This window comes from Engraulis encrasicolus, chromosome 5 (assembly GCF_034702125.1).
Source record: "Engraulis encrasicolus isolate BLACKSEA-1 chromosome 5, IST_EnEncr_1.0, whole genome shotgun sequence".
Taxonomy (NCBI): domain Eukaryota; kingdom Metazoa; phylum Chordata; class Actinopteri; order Clupeiformes; family Engraulidae; genus Engraulis; species Engraulis encrasicolus.
In genome coordinates, this window is record NC_085861.1 from 40,556,873 (window position 1) to 40,570,973 (window position 14,101).

At 43.2% G+C, this 14,101-nt stretch overlaps 1 protein-coding gene across 1 annotated transcript in view; it reads right to left on the reverse strand.

Moving 5' to 3' along the window:
- syngap1b (synaptic Ras GTPase activating protein 1b) overlaps positions 1-14,101 on the reverse strand; it is a 121,104-nt gene that overhangs the window by 86,294 nt on the left and 20,709 nt on the right. The window contains exon 3 of the mRNA XM_063199901.1: positions 6,048-6,153. Within this exon, the coding sequence (XP_063055971.1) occupies positions 6,048-6,153 (106 nt within the window). The remainder of the gene's footprint in view (positions 1-6,047; positions 6,154-14,101) is intronic.

Genomic DNA, 14,101 nt, shown 5'->3' on the forward strand with positions numbered 1-14,101 from the left:
AATTCTGCCCGAGAGATGAACATGAAAATTCCCCTGAGACAAGCGTCTTCCACTTCCTCGTCTGAAGGTGAACCATTGAAGCGAGCTATTGAACATCACAAACTTGTTATTTTCAGGGTCAGTCAGCGCTGTGAGATGCATGCTGCTTTTGCAAAAGTACAGCGTGAAGTTTTCCAATTCCTCATGAAAATAAGCGATGCCTTGAGAAGAGATGTGACAAAACTGTTCATCATGTCTTATTCATACATGTCTTCTTCATCTCACCCAATAGCACTCAATAAGATTACACACATGCACATGCACACGCACACGCACACGCACACGCACACGCACACACACACACACACACACACACACACACACACACACACACACACACACACACACACACACACACCTCATTGTGTGTGAGCATAGTAGCTGATATCACGCAATAATAGCTGATGCTTGTGAGGTTATACTGTAGGCCTATGTGGAAGTCCTAAATGGGGAGTGCCCAGGTCAACTTTAATAATTCAAGATGTTATCCAGGCCCTGAATTGCTTCATTCAGCAGGGCAAGAAGAGCAATGCAAGGCCTTTCCCACAGATAAAATATTAAACCTCGGAGTTTGTCCTACAGGAAGTGGGGAGGTCGTGGGGCAAGGGGATAGCGATGTTGTGAAGACAGTCTGTTATTCTACTGTTACATTATATGACAGCCCTGAACAAGTTGCATTGTTCCACACTACTTGTCTGTGTGGAATAACATTTAACCTTGGGCTAACCTTGGGGGTGGGCGTGGTCTGAGACACACGGAGTGTTCCATTACAGCAAAGGATGGATCTTAATTCTCTGTATTTACAAGTCCAATTTGCACGTTTGACATACTGTACAGTAAATCCTCATGTTGCTTGGTTTTGCCATTTTTATACTATAATTAATATTCTGTCATATGACAACACAATTAATGCATTCAATTCATGTGTTCCCTTCATAGTGTTTGAAACTTGCATTGGGTCATTGATTTACAATTATTTGAATGTTTTAATGTTTTGTGTTCTGTGGAGTTCTTAAAGTGGACACTTAAGCTCGGTTTATTAAATTGCAGCACTAAAACATTAATTTGCTGAGGCGTTTTATGTAAATTTGCTTGTTTCTGTGAATGGTAATGATTTAACCGTTTGTGTATTTCCCAAGCTTTTTTTGAAACTGAATGGGCTTTTAACTATGCTCACTCTCCAGCACTCTCTCTCGTGCCCTCTCTCTCTCTCTCTCTCTCTCTCTCTCTCTCTCTCTCTCTCTCTCTCTGTCTGTCTGTCTGTCTGTCTGTCTCTCTCTCTCTCTCTCCCTCTCTTTGTCTGTCTGTCTGTCTGTCTGTCTGTCTGTCTCTCTTTCTTTCTCACTCTCTCTGTAAAAATGAAAAGATCAACAGTTGTCACTCATTACTCTAGCAGTCAATGCCTTAAACTACAACATTCAGAAAATAAATAAGCTCAGTTGCTACAAATACAACTTGAAATTGAAGAGGGTATGTTTATCAGCACAAATACTTCACCAGTAAAGATCAACAGGATCAGTTCTCTTTAAATATTAACGTTAATCTCGTATGTTCTATGTAATCTCTATGGTTCTGACATAATTACCTCCGCCAAGAAGGTTATGTGATGTGTGCGACTTTGTTGCCTGTTCGTTTGTTCGCTCATTTGTTTGCGGTGCATGTGTGTTTCTGTCCACGAGAGGGTGGAGGTGCGCTCTCTGAGTGCTTGTCTATTTCCTGTTTTTTTTACATGTTCTTTACATCATACATACAGTACCTGAAACAGAGCTGTAGTATGCTAACCCTACTTCAGTTCAATTCACCGAGCAAAACACGGGTAAGTTGAACATTTAGATCTTCTGTTTGTTTTTCTAGGCAGCCTGTGATTAGCACAGCTGGAGTTTTTCTTTTTTCTTGCTCCACAATCTCCTTTAAGCCAGAACAGCGTAGTGCATTCTTTAATACCAGAGGTCACTGGAAAGTTGATGAAAATGATATGCAATGACACCTTTAACTTGTCTTGTCATGGCTGTGTATGAAGGAGTGGACATAATTCCGATTTGACAACACAGATGATGGAGGCTGCTTGTAAATTCGTAACAAGTCATAATGTGTCATCATGGTCAACACACTTTCTATCCATGGGAAAATGTTGGTAAGGCAAACACTGTCACCTGAGTTGAGGAATGTTTCACAAAATGGGATTAAAATGACTAACCACATCAAAGCAGTTTTGCTTAATCCGTGTCTGTTAAGAGTAGTCCTGAAGAGCTAAAATAAACTGAATCAACACTTTATACATGTTAGCTTTAAACATACAGTGGCAACATGGGCTTATTTCTTCTTGGTGACAGTCACATGTACTGCAGTGTTAAATATCATGCATTCTCAAAACCACAAAATAACACCTGATATCAAAGGCTTGTCTTCTTAATCCGTACTGTAAGGTTAATGTAGAAAAACTCCAAAGAAAGTCCAGGAAAGTAAACAACCTCGGTGAGTCGTCTTGGTGTGTTAAGATTATATTTAATCCAGAAAGCAGCCCCAGATATTTCACACCTGGCGCTTCGGTGCATCCATCACACATTCTCACTCCCTCGGCTCCTGTCGACACTGTTTTCCCTCTCGTGCCTTAAACCGCACCACTTTTAAACTAAACCAGGGGCGTTGCTAGACCTATTTTACAGGGGCACGTGCCTGGGTAGTGATTTACTGTGCCCCGGTATGAGTTTAACAAAAGAAAACAACAATCTTGCTATCTTGGAGTTTAGCTCAAGTTTAGCATACAGAGTAATCTACAGAATGTGCACAAAATAGTGTACATGCACTACTTGCAATAATACAATTAATTTAAAAGCTTTTTAAAATAAATAACAAAAAAAAAATGTTTTGCCTCCGCACTTTGCGCGCTAGCATTATCTCTTGGTGCCCTTCTGTGCCCCTGTATAGCATTGGGTCTGCTGACGCCCCTGAACTAAACATGTAAAGCGCTGTTTACTGCAAATGGAGCAGTTTGCTCGCGGGCACCACACAGCGCTACAAGAGACTCCACACACACACACACACACACACACACACACACACACACACACACACACACACACACACACACACACACACACACACACACACCACTGACTGAGCCAGAGTATCTCAGGCCTGAGCCGCTACTATGGCGAAGTGGGTCAGTGTGTTGCCGTGGTCCCCATGGAATGTTTCCATACATCGGCGGAGCGCAGCGTTACTGTTAGCTATCGCTGTCACTGTTCATCAGCTAATTGCGCGTATTCCTCAAGGGGCATTGATTCCTATTCGATATTCACAGCATCATAAGGGGAGGCGTAGCTAGCGCTTATATGGGCAATGGGCATATGCTTGTATGTGCATATCAGTCCACTCTATACCATGAGCCATACAAGTAGTGTGCGCTATGCGTTGCTGTGTTGGGACAATTGCAGTATATTGGCTTGTGTTATGTTTCTGCACATTGACTGCACATCCAGTTCATCTCAGCATACAGTAAGATATAGAGTGGTCACAGAGAGACAGTGTGTTAATAGGCCTACTGTTCAACACTGTGTTGTGTGGTGTTGTTACATATCTGTTGTGTTTGTGCCAGTAATTACTCATGTGGTGGATTTTAACAATAGGAGCAACCGGTGATGTGCCAATATGAACTCAAAAGATTAACACAGGTGTGTGTGTGTGTGTGTGTGTGTGTGTGTGTGTGTGTGTGTGTGTGTGTGTGTGTGTGTGTGTGTGTGTGTGTGTGTGTGTGTGTGTGTGTGTGTGTGTGTGTGTGTGTGTGTGTGTGTGCAGAAATGTGTCTTCGTGCATGCAGACTTGCATGTGCACGTGTGTGTGTATGTTTAGTTGTGCATACACAGTACATTACATTTCATGTACAAAATGTACTGTACGGGTATGTATGTATGTATGTATGTATGTATGTATGTATGTATGTATGTATGTATGTATGTATGTATGTATGTATGTATGTATGTATGTATGTATGTGTGTGTGTGTATGTATGTATGTATGTATGTATGTATGTATGTATGTATGTATGTATGTATGTATGTATGTATGTATGCATGTATGCATGTATGTATGTATGTATGTATGTATGTATGTATGTATGTATGTATGTATGCTATGTACAGTATGTATGTATGTATGTATGTATGTATGTATGTATGTATGTACAGTCCCAGGAAAAAGTTTGTACACCCTTTGAAATTTCTTACATTTCTGTCAAAATTGGTCATAAAGCATGGTCTGATCTTCCCGGAAATCACAAGAAGGAACAACCAGAGTCTGCTCTAACTAATTCAACCCAAACATTTACAAGTTTACATATTTTCATTGGCCATAAGATGTAAACATTCACAGGACAGAAAGGCATAAGTAAGTACACCCTTGCATTCAATAGGTTTTAACCCTAAGTTTGTCGCAATAACCTCAACCAGATGTTTCCTGTAGTTGCAGATCAGATTAACAAAACAATCTGGATGTATCTTGACTCCCTCTTCTTTAGAAAACTGCCCTTCTTCAGCAAGGTTTCTGGGATATCTGGAGTGAATAGCTTTCTTGACTTCATGCCATATCATCTCAAATGTTTTTTGTCAGAGCTTTGACTGGGCTATTCCAGAATGTGTATTTCATTGTTATGATGAAGCAATTCAAAAGTCAATTGCCTCTAAAATATGGGTTGTTGTCCCATTTCAGCACCCATCCTCTTGTGTGCCTCAACTGTGTGACAGACTACCTCACATTTTTTCTGTAGAATATCTCAATAAACTTCTGAGTTCATTGTTCCACTGATAGTAGCAAACTGACAAGGGCCTGAGGCACCAAGGTAGCCGCATATAATGATGCTCCCGCCACGTTACTCAAAGGTGGAGATGATGTTTTGGTGAAGGTGTAGTTCTCCAGTTCTCCTCCAAACATGACACAATGTGTTCCCCTGACAAATTCAACTTTGGTTTCAACATTGGTCTACAGAATATTTAGCACTAATTTTATGAAGCATATACATGCTTTTTCGCAAACCTCAAAGGTGCAGCAATATTTTTTTGGACAGAAACCCCATTAATTTTAGATTGGCAGAATGAACCCCATTTTTAGTTATTCTTGGTTACATCTCCACTTCTGAGTATGGTGGCGGGAGCATCATTATATGCGGCTACCTTGCTGCCTCAGGCCTTTGAAAGTTTGCTATTATCAGTGGAGCAATGAACTCAAGTTTATTGTGATATTTTACAGAAAAAAACGTGAGGAAGTCTGTCACACAGTTGAAGCACATAAGAGGATGGGTGCTGAAATGTGACGACAACCCATACTTTAGAAGCAAATCGACATTAGAATGGCTTCATAACAATGAAATACACATTCTGGAATAGTCCAGTCAAAGCCCTGACTAAAAACAATTGAGATTATATGGCATGAAGTCAATAAAGCTTTGCACTCCAGACATCCCAGAAACCTTGCTGACGAGAAGCAGTTCTCTAAAGAAGAGGGAGACAAGATACATCCAGATTGTTTTGTTAATCTGATCTGCAACTACAGGACAAGTCTGGTTGAGGATATTGCAACTAACTGAGGGTTAAAACCTATTTAAGGCAAGGGTGTACTTACTTATGCCTTGCTGTCTTGTGAATGTTATAGCCTTATGGCCAATAAAAATATGATAACATGTAAATGTTTGTGTGGAATTAGTTAAAGCAGACTCTGATTGTTCCTTCTTGAGATTTCCGGGAAGATCAGACCATGTTTTATGATAAATTTTGACTGAAATGTAAGAAATTTCAAAGGGTGTACAAACTTTTTCCTGGGACTGTATGTATATATGTATGTATGTACTGTACAGGTATGTATGTATGTATGTATGTATGTATGTATGTATGTATGTATGTATGTATGTATGTATGTATGTATGTATGTATGTATGTATGTATGTATGTATGTATGTATGTATGTATGTATGTACTGTACAGTATGCATGATAGAGTGCATGCAGCGGTACTCACCCATCTCCGGATGGTGCCTGCCCTCAACAGGAACACTCACTGTCCTGCGCAGCAGCTTGTTCCTGTGGGACTCTGAGCGCCGCTCGCGCATCAGCAAAGGGTGTACCTGCAGACAGACAGAGAGAGAGAGAGAGAGAGAGAGAGAGAGAGAGAGAGAGAGAGAGAGAGAGAGAGAGAGAGAGAGAGAGAGAGAGAGAAAGAGACAGACAGCCAGACAGGTAGACAAACAGACAGACAAACAGACAGACAGACAGATAGACAGAGATATAGAATAATATTAATATTTAACAGCCGTTTATTAACCCCTTAAGACACGGCATTATAAATTAGCTGTTAACAGAATGGCAATGACCAAGTCATAATGTATAACTTAAGGCCCTGTGCAATGTCATAGTAGTGTAGTAGTAAAGTAGTTAACTTTCAACGTCTATTACAGCGTGCCACAGGAGGTACGGCGGGCAATAGGGGGCTACACCATTTGTTCATCTTACAACCAAATCAGCCTTCACTTACAATCCCCTGTGAATGGTACCCTCCGACACACACCCCTCACTTAAACATTTAAAATCACCTCTCCATTCACAGTTGGAGATGGAAGGAGAAAGTAAGAGAGAAGATAGACAGAATACAAGAAAAGATGGAAGCATATATGGAAAGACACATATGAAAAGCAGGGTGGTGAACTCTAGTTATGGATGACAACCCTTCACAGGCATGAGAGGCATGTGGTCATGATGGTAGAGAAGAAGATATGATGCTGTGTAGACAGATACACTGTCCCCACTGGGACACACAGTCATACAACCATGACTCAGTACCAGGGACGTCGACAGTGGGGGACCAAGGGGTCACTTGTCCCTGGCCCAGGGAGAAAGGGGCCTCAGTATTGGGTCCTGATTACATTGCATGTATTGAGTAAAGGGGCCCTGCAAATGACACTCCTGGGCCCCGCCAAAGCTGTCAGCAACCCTGCTGAGTGCTAGTAAGTCCTCATAAAAACCACGTCCTCACGAAAACACCGATATTTTTTTCATCCTTTGCCTCGTGTTTCATCCATCATTTAGTACTGCTCCATGAGTGTCTTTGTTGTTTTTTGCATGCATGACTAATCATGTAAGAGTAAGTGGGGTAGAAGGGGGGGGGTAAACAAGGTTTACTTCCTCTCTGCAGACATCAAGAACAGAGAAGAACACCAACATATAATGGAGGATAAATGGAGAAAGACAAGACAAATGACATAAAGTGCTATCTGTGAAAAAAGTCTCTTTTGTGCCTTTTGTGCATTACACCAGTAGGGGAGATATAAGTGCACAAAAAAAGAAATTCGTTACACAGCCTGGCGCATTGTGTTGGAAGGAGAAAAACAACATCCAGAGTGGCTGACTGTCATATCCAGAAACCATCCCATTGACTGCACACCACACCACAGCCTCTCATTACTCTTCATCATGTGCTCTTAAAAAACAGAGACCTGGCCCTGCTGTGGCCAAACGGTAGGGCACTTGTCTACCATGCGGCTAACCCGAGTTCGATTCCCGGCCCGGGTCCTTTGCCGACCCTTCCCCACCTCTCTCTCTCCCACTCGCTTCCTGTCACCACCTTCACTGTCCTAGCATAAATAAAGTAAAAAATACCACAAAAAAACAGTGACCTCGGCTTGCATGTACAGCACTTGCATGTATAGTCTGAATGTAGAATAGCAGGTAACACTTCAATTGACACCAGCATCATATGCATGACATACAAAGTAGCTGTGTCATCTTAGTGTCAATATAGTGTCATGACACTATCATGGACGTGTCATAAACATGATCTCAATGTCATAAATGTTTTATGGTCATGAAATCTTAACATTATTGGGGATTTGGGTCTTTACCATAACCGAATGTCACTTAAAGACAAAGTCTTAGTTGTTAACATAATGTTCATGACACATGCATGACTGTGTAACGACACTGTTATGTCATATGTATGATGCCGGCGTCCAGTAAAATGTTACCGAATCTCATGTTGTTATCATGTGTCATGAAATAAATAGAGAACATCCTGTGCCTCAGCTTCGTATTTGTGCATGTAAACCCATTTTCCTTAGTCCCGCACTCCGAATAAGCCATGCCTCTCCTTTCTGAGATATGCGGATCTGCTAGGTCAGGGGGCCAAATCTGGCCAGTGGAGTCGTTTTATCCTGCCCGGAAGATCATTTCAAACGTGTATTACGACCAACATACACCATTAATGTGTAGCATAACAAGACTTTAACACGAAATTGGAAAGAGTGTGTGTGAAATTTAACTGAGCGATGAGCGCAATTGTAGTAAAAAAAAAAGAAATGTTCGGCCACCACATCGCTCCAGATTTTGATTTTGGCTCTCAGGCAATTTGAGTTTGATACACCCCTGTGCTAGGTGGAACACCCTGAAGGAAACTAGAACGGTGTGACATGTAAACAATATATCATGAATTAGATTTAAAAAATGGCATTACTACCCTAGCTGGGCGGCTGAGGTGTGTGTAAATGTAGACATCATTGAAAGCCCTGAAGATGATGATGATGATGATGATAAAGAGACTCAATAAACAGGAGAGGTTCCAGTGAAGACTGCCTGCTGTACTGTACTGTACTGTACTGTACTGTTCTGTAAGCCTGTGTGGCTATCCTCTCTTTTCTGGGGCAATATTATCAGTTGGAAAGGAGCACTGTGGCTCTCCTGCGCTTCTTCCCACAGTCTCTCGCTGTGTGTGTGTGTGTGTGTGTCTGTGTCTGTGTCTGTGTCTGTGTCTGTGTGTGTGTGTGTGTGTGTGTGTGTGTGTGTGTGTGTGTGTGTGTGTGTGTGTGTGTGTGTGTGTGTGTGTGTGTGTGTGTGTGTGTTTCTATTATGTGTGTGTACATGTGTACATATGTGTGAGCATCTATGTGGTTCGTGTGTCATCCTTCCGCGTGTGCATGCACAAGTGTGTGTGTGTGCAGGGGCGTGTGTGCGTGCATGCAAGTGTGTGTGTGTGTGAGCGCGCAGGTGTGTGTGTGTGTGAGCGCGCAGGTGTGTGTGTGTGTGTGTGTGCGGAGTGCTGGGAGGGAATAGCTTATTACCTGCAGGCTCAGGTGATAAATGTATGGGGTGGCAGCGGGTCAAACACTCAGTCCCGCTGGAGCTCTCCCCTGTCAGTGACACTCGCTGGCAGAGCTCCACACACACGCACGCACGCACGCACATACATACACACACACACACACACACTCATACGTACATACTCTTTTTAATGTAACACTCGCACAGCACAGATCAGAGTTAACCACTCACACACACACACACACACACACACACACACACACACACACACACACACACACACACACACACAGACACACACACACACACACACACACACACACACACACACACACACACACACACTTTCTCTGGCTTAAACACCACACATACACACACACCCCGCGGGGGACCTGCGAGACACACGGCGGCATCACTCACTAAATCACCTGCTGTGAGGCCGCTAAATGGGAGGTAGTGAGGATATGATCTCATATCGCTCAGCAGCACCACTACACTCTGCACCAGACGCATCCCCCCCCCTCCTCTCTTCCTCTTTCCTATCTTCTACCCCCTCTCCTCTCTCCTCTCGTCTTCCCCCTTCTCCTCTCTTCCTCTTTTCTTCCCCTTTCTCCTCTCTTCTCTCTTCTTCTACTCTCTTCTTCCCCCTCTACTCTCTTCTTTCTCCTTCTCTCTTCCCCTATCCTCTCCTCTTCTCCCTCTCCTCTCTTCCACTTCTCCTTTCTTTCCCTCTCCTCTCTTCTACCGCCTCCTCTTCCAATTCTCATCTCTTTCTCTCTCCTCTCTTCTACACCCTCTCCTCTCTTCCTCTCCTCTCTTCTTCCCCCTTGTCCTGTATTCCCCCTCTCCTATCTTCTTCTCCTTCTTCTCTCCTCTGTTCTGGCTCTACCCTTAGTTGTCTTGTGTGTGTGTGTGTGTGTGTGTGTGTGTGTGTGTGTGTGTGTGTGTGTGTGTGTGTGTGTGTGTGTGTGTGTGTGTGTGTGTGTGTGTGTGTGTGTGTGTGTGTGTGTGTGTGTGTGTGTGTGTGTGTGTGTGTGTGTGTGTGTGACTGTGTGTTTATAGCTTGTTTGCTACAAGGATTTGATTTGGGTTTTTTTCATGAACTGAACTGGGTGGTTAATTTGCCAGGAGGATACAATCAGATTTGAACACTGATAATATGTGGATGGCAAAGACAGTCTCTCTCTCTCTCTCTCTCTCTCTCTCTCTCTCTCTCTCTCTCTCTCTCTCTCTCTCTCTCTCTCTCTCTCTCTCTCTCTCTCTCTCTCTCTCTCACACACACACACACACACAAACACACACACACACACACACACACACACACACACACACACACACACACACACACACACACACACACACACACACACACACACACACACACGGTGCAGACATGCATATGGACGGACACCCTTATGGACACACACACACACATATACAGTACGTGTACAGTGGCTAGGAAACCGCATGGTGAATGAGTGATAAACGCTTCCTGAGTCACAGACGAGATGAGTACAGGCAGGGTAGCTAACAGCTTTGACCAGGCCTGGGACAAAACCATCTAAAAGGGCCCCCCTCTAAATACATACAGTACAATGCAAATGGGGTCCCAAGTCTGGGCCCCTTCTTTCGCTGGAACTGGAGCAACTGAGCTGTTTGTCCTTCCCTGTCGGTGGGCCTGGGTACAGGCCTGGTGTCTGTATTGATTCCGAGGCTCACTCTCATTTGAGCGATTATCCACAACAAAGTCTCGCGCCGCTGCACAGTCATTTTATCATGACACTGCCGTACTTTCTGTAAAAAAAAAAATGCGGGCCCAACTCTCAGCATGCATGAATTAATAACTCTCTAAAGTTTTTTTTTTTTACCCCGCTCGTACATTTTGGCTCAGCTCAAAGAGCAATGAGGACATATGCATGGGGAATGAGAACACGATGGGATTAAATTTGATCCGGGCAGGCGAGTGGGCTTTCTGGTCTTTGTGTGAGAGATTTCTGAATGCTGTGTTGTGGTTATATTGTGATAAAAGATAAAAGATAAAAGATGTGTGCTTCTTTCTCTCTGTCCCTGTGATCACAGTATCAGGACTTTGGTAGATGTTTACTTGTTTTACTAAAAGAGAATCTCAATAGGACAGGGCATATTGATCACCACAGTGTAACATATTACATTACATTTATCCCAAGTGACATAAAAAAAATAGGAGCCTCAAGTACTTAGACTTCCGTAGATTTCCTACTGAATCTTTGGGTATGTGAAAATCTGTAAAGATACATGAAATTTCAAATAGTTCATGCATAAACATGAACATTTGCGTAAAAAAGTTAATTAAGTATGTTACTTTTTGTGTGTTAGCAAGCTTTGTACAGTACATGAGGGTCCAGGACAGCGGGCCTTGCTGATTTCCTGGTGAACCAGAAGCTATGTGTTGACGCCCAGGGGGCTGGGCTACACAAACCTTCTGGTACACCTGTGATTCGCTCTCCTCCTCCGTTTTCGAAATAACCGGGGCAGCACGACGAATCAGGATCGTAGGGAGGGATTTCAGTGGGTATGACGTTTATCGAACGCAACACCCTCCCCCAGGGTAGTTCGGCTGTGCCCGCCCCCTCCCTGAATCACAACAGTAATGGCGGCGTGCGAGGAGTTATCATGCGTCGGGATGGAAGCAGCAATTTCAGCGGTGTTATCCAAAATACCTCAAGTTGATTTTCTAAAGGACGAGCAGAGAATGGTTTTGGAAGAATTTCTTGTGGCAAAGATGTTATTGCTCTTCTCCCAACCGGGTTGTTCTGTTTTGGTTCCCGACCTGGCGGCGCTTACGTGACGACACGTCCTACGTCACAAAGCTTCAACGTGAGTGGTCGAAGTGTCATGTCATTCATATGAGGTTGCTCCAACCACGTGCAAGCATCTTTTGACTAAACCCCGCCTGCGGAGAGGCGTGAAAGGGCAGTGTGCCAGTAGCCTGTTACTTACAGGCTACTGGTTCACTAGGAAACCTTGCTGAAGGACACCTCAGTCATCATCGATGAAGGGTACTCACATTCTTCCTACTGGTAAGGAGCTCAGTCCTGAAGCCTACCAACCACAGGAACAACTCTTCACCATCAACTGTAATAGCTGGCCAACACCAAATTATTATTTTTTTATATGGAAACGGAAGGGATCTAAGAGTGTGACAATGTTCCAATGCCTCGGAGTACACAAAATTCCTTTGATGGACCCTATCGACTCGCAATCTGACGATTGGACTGTCATTCGTACAGTTGGGTACGTGATTGGCTCTTGACAGTGGAAGAGGCGGGATATTTGCGTCGTCAGACTGGCACTGCAGGATGTTTTCTTTTATTTCTACAAACAATTTCTCCAGTGCTCTTTCTGATCTTATCACGAAAGTCCCTGTCTATGACAGCGGCAGAGGAGAAGGGTGTTTGGGGAGACGCAGGTGTGCGGTGGCTGGTTGTGGCACGGCTGACTGCATGCCATCTGTGCCACGGCGGCAGAGGCAGATGCTGACCCTCTTGACATGCCAATGCAAGGCCATCTCACTAGAGCCACAGGGCCACGGGCACAACACAGCACTGCATTACCACTACAATCACTCACAGAGAGAGAGAGAGAGAGAGAGAGAGAGAGAGAGAGAGAGAGAGAGAGAGAGAGAGAGAGAGAGAGAGAGAGAGAGAGAGAGAGAGAGAGTGTCAACCAAGAGCATGACAAATGGACTGTGAGACAAAGAGACAAGTAGAGAAAGAAAAAGGAAAAAAAAGCGGTAAATGAGAGGGAGAGGGAGAGCTTGTGACACAGTGCCAACTAAAGTTGCTGTGATGTCCACGTTGTGCTTTCTTTTGTATCAAGTCAGAGCATAGTAGGTTCACATGCCATAAATAGAGGGGGACAGAGAGAATACAGTGGCATACTGTAGCTAGAGGTAAAGAGACATTACCCTCCACCATGCTTTGACTGTCTACACTTCCATCAACACCAAATAGTTTCGTTGAGGAGGTAGCACGTACAAACCCCAACTCCGATGAAGTTGGGACGTTTGGTAAACAGTGAATAAAATCAAAATGCTATCATTTTCAAAACATTCAATCTATTCATTAGATGGAGAACAGTGAAAAGACAACATATTAAGTGTTAAAACCGAGAAAAAATATTGTTTTGGGGGACATATGTACTCATTTCTAATTTGATAAATCCAACACGTCTCAAAAGAGTTGGGACGGGGACAATAAATGGCAGCAAATGTCGAGGAAGACTAAAAACAAAACAAAAGACAACACTTAACAGTTAAATACATTAACCGATGAGATGATTTTATATAAAAAACAGTGTTAATTCCTATCTTGGAAATTATTTCACCAGCTTAAATGGTGGGTGTATTCCTTGTCATGTTTTGCAATGTTTTCCTTTCTGTAGTGCTTACAGTGTGACAAGTCTTGACCAAAAACCCACCATTTTATCACCTGCTGGTCCTTATGATGGAGCCAAACTGTTAAAACATAGTAGAGAATGCAATTTGACCTTACTATGTGGTAGTAATCGAATATCTCCCTTCAAAATATAATGCATGAGTGGCTTTTCATGCTGTTTAAAACCCATTTATACCATTCAGCACTGTATTTAACTCTACAGATGAGTGAGAACATCTTAACCAATGCACTACTGCACCCGCACGCCATCATGGAGGCTGACTTTTGAAGCTAGCACTAACACAAGTTGGATGGTCCATTTTCACTGTAGCACAGGATGTGCAATGCTCTATTATTGTCAAAAAAGAATGGACTTCTACAACTTCTGCTGACTTCTGTAAGCAAAGGACAGTTTCCCATGTCTTCTGGGTCTATTTCAAGTGAGCTCAGGTGCTTAGGAGAATGTTACACCCCTGTCTCATTTTCATGCATTAAGCATTCTTAATATGGTCAACTTTCAATAGCTCTAATTCCTGGAGTGCTAGAGTGAGACTACAGCCAATATATATTT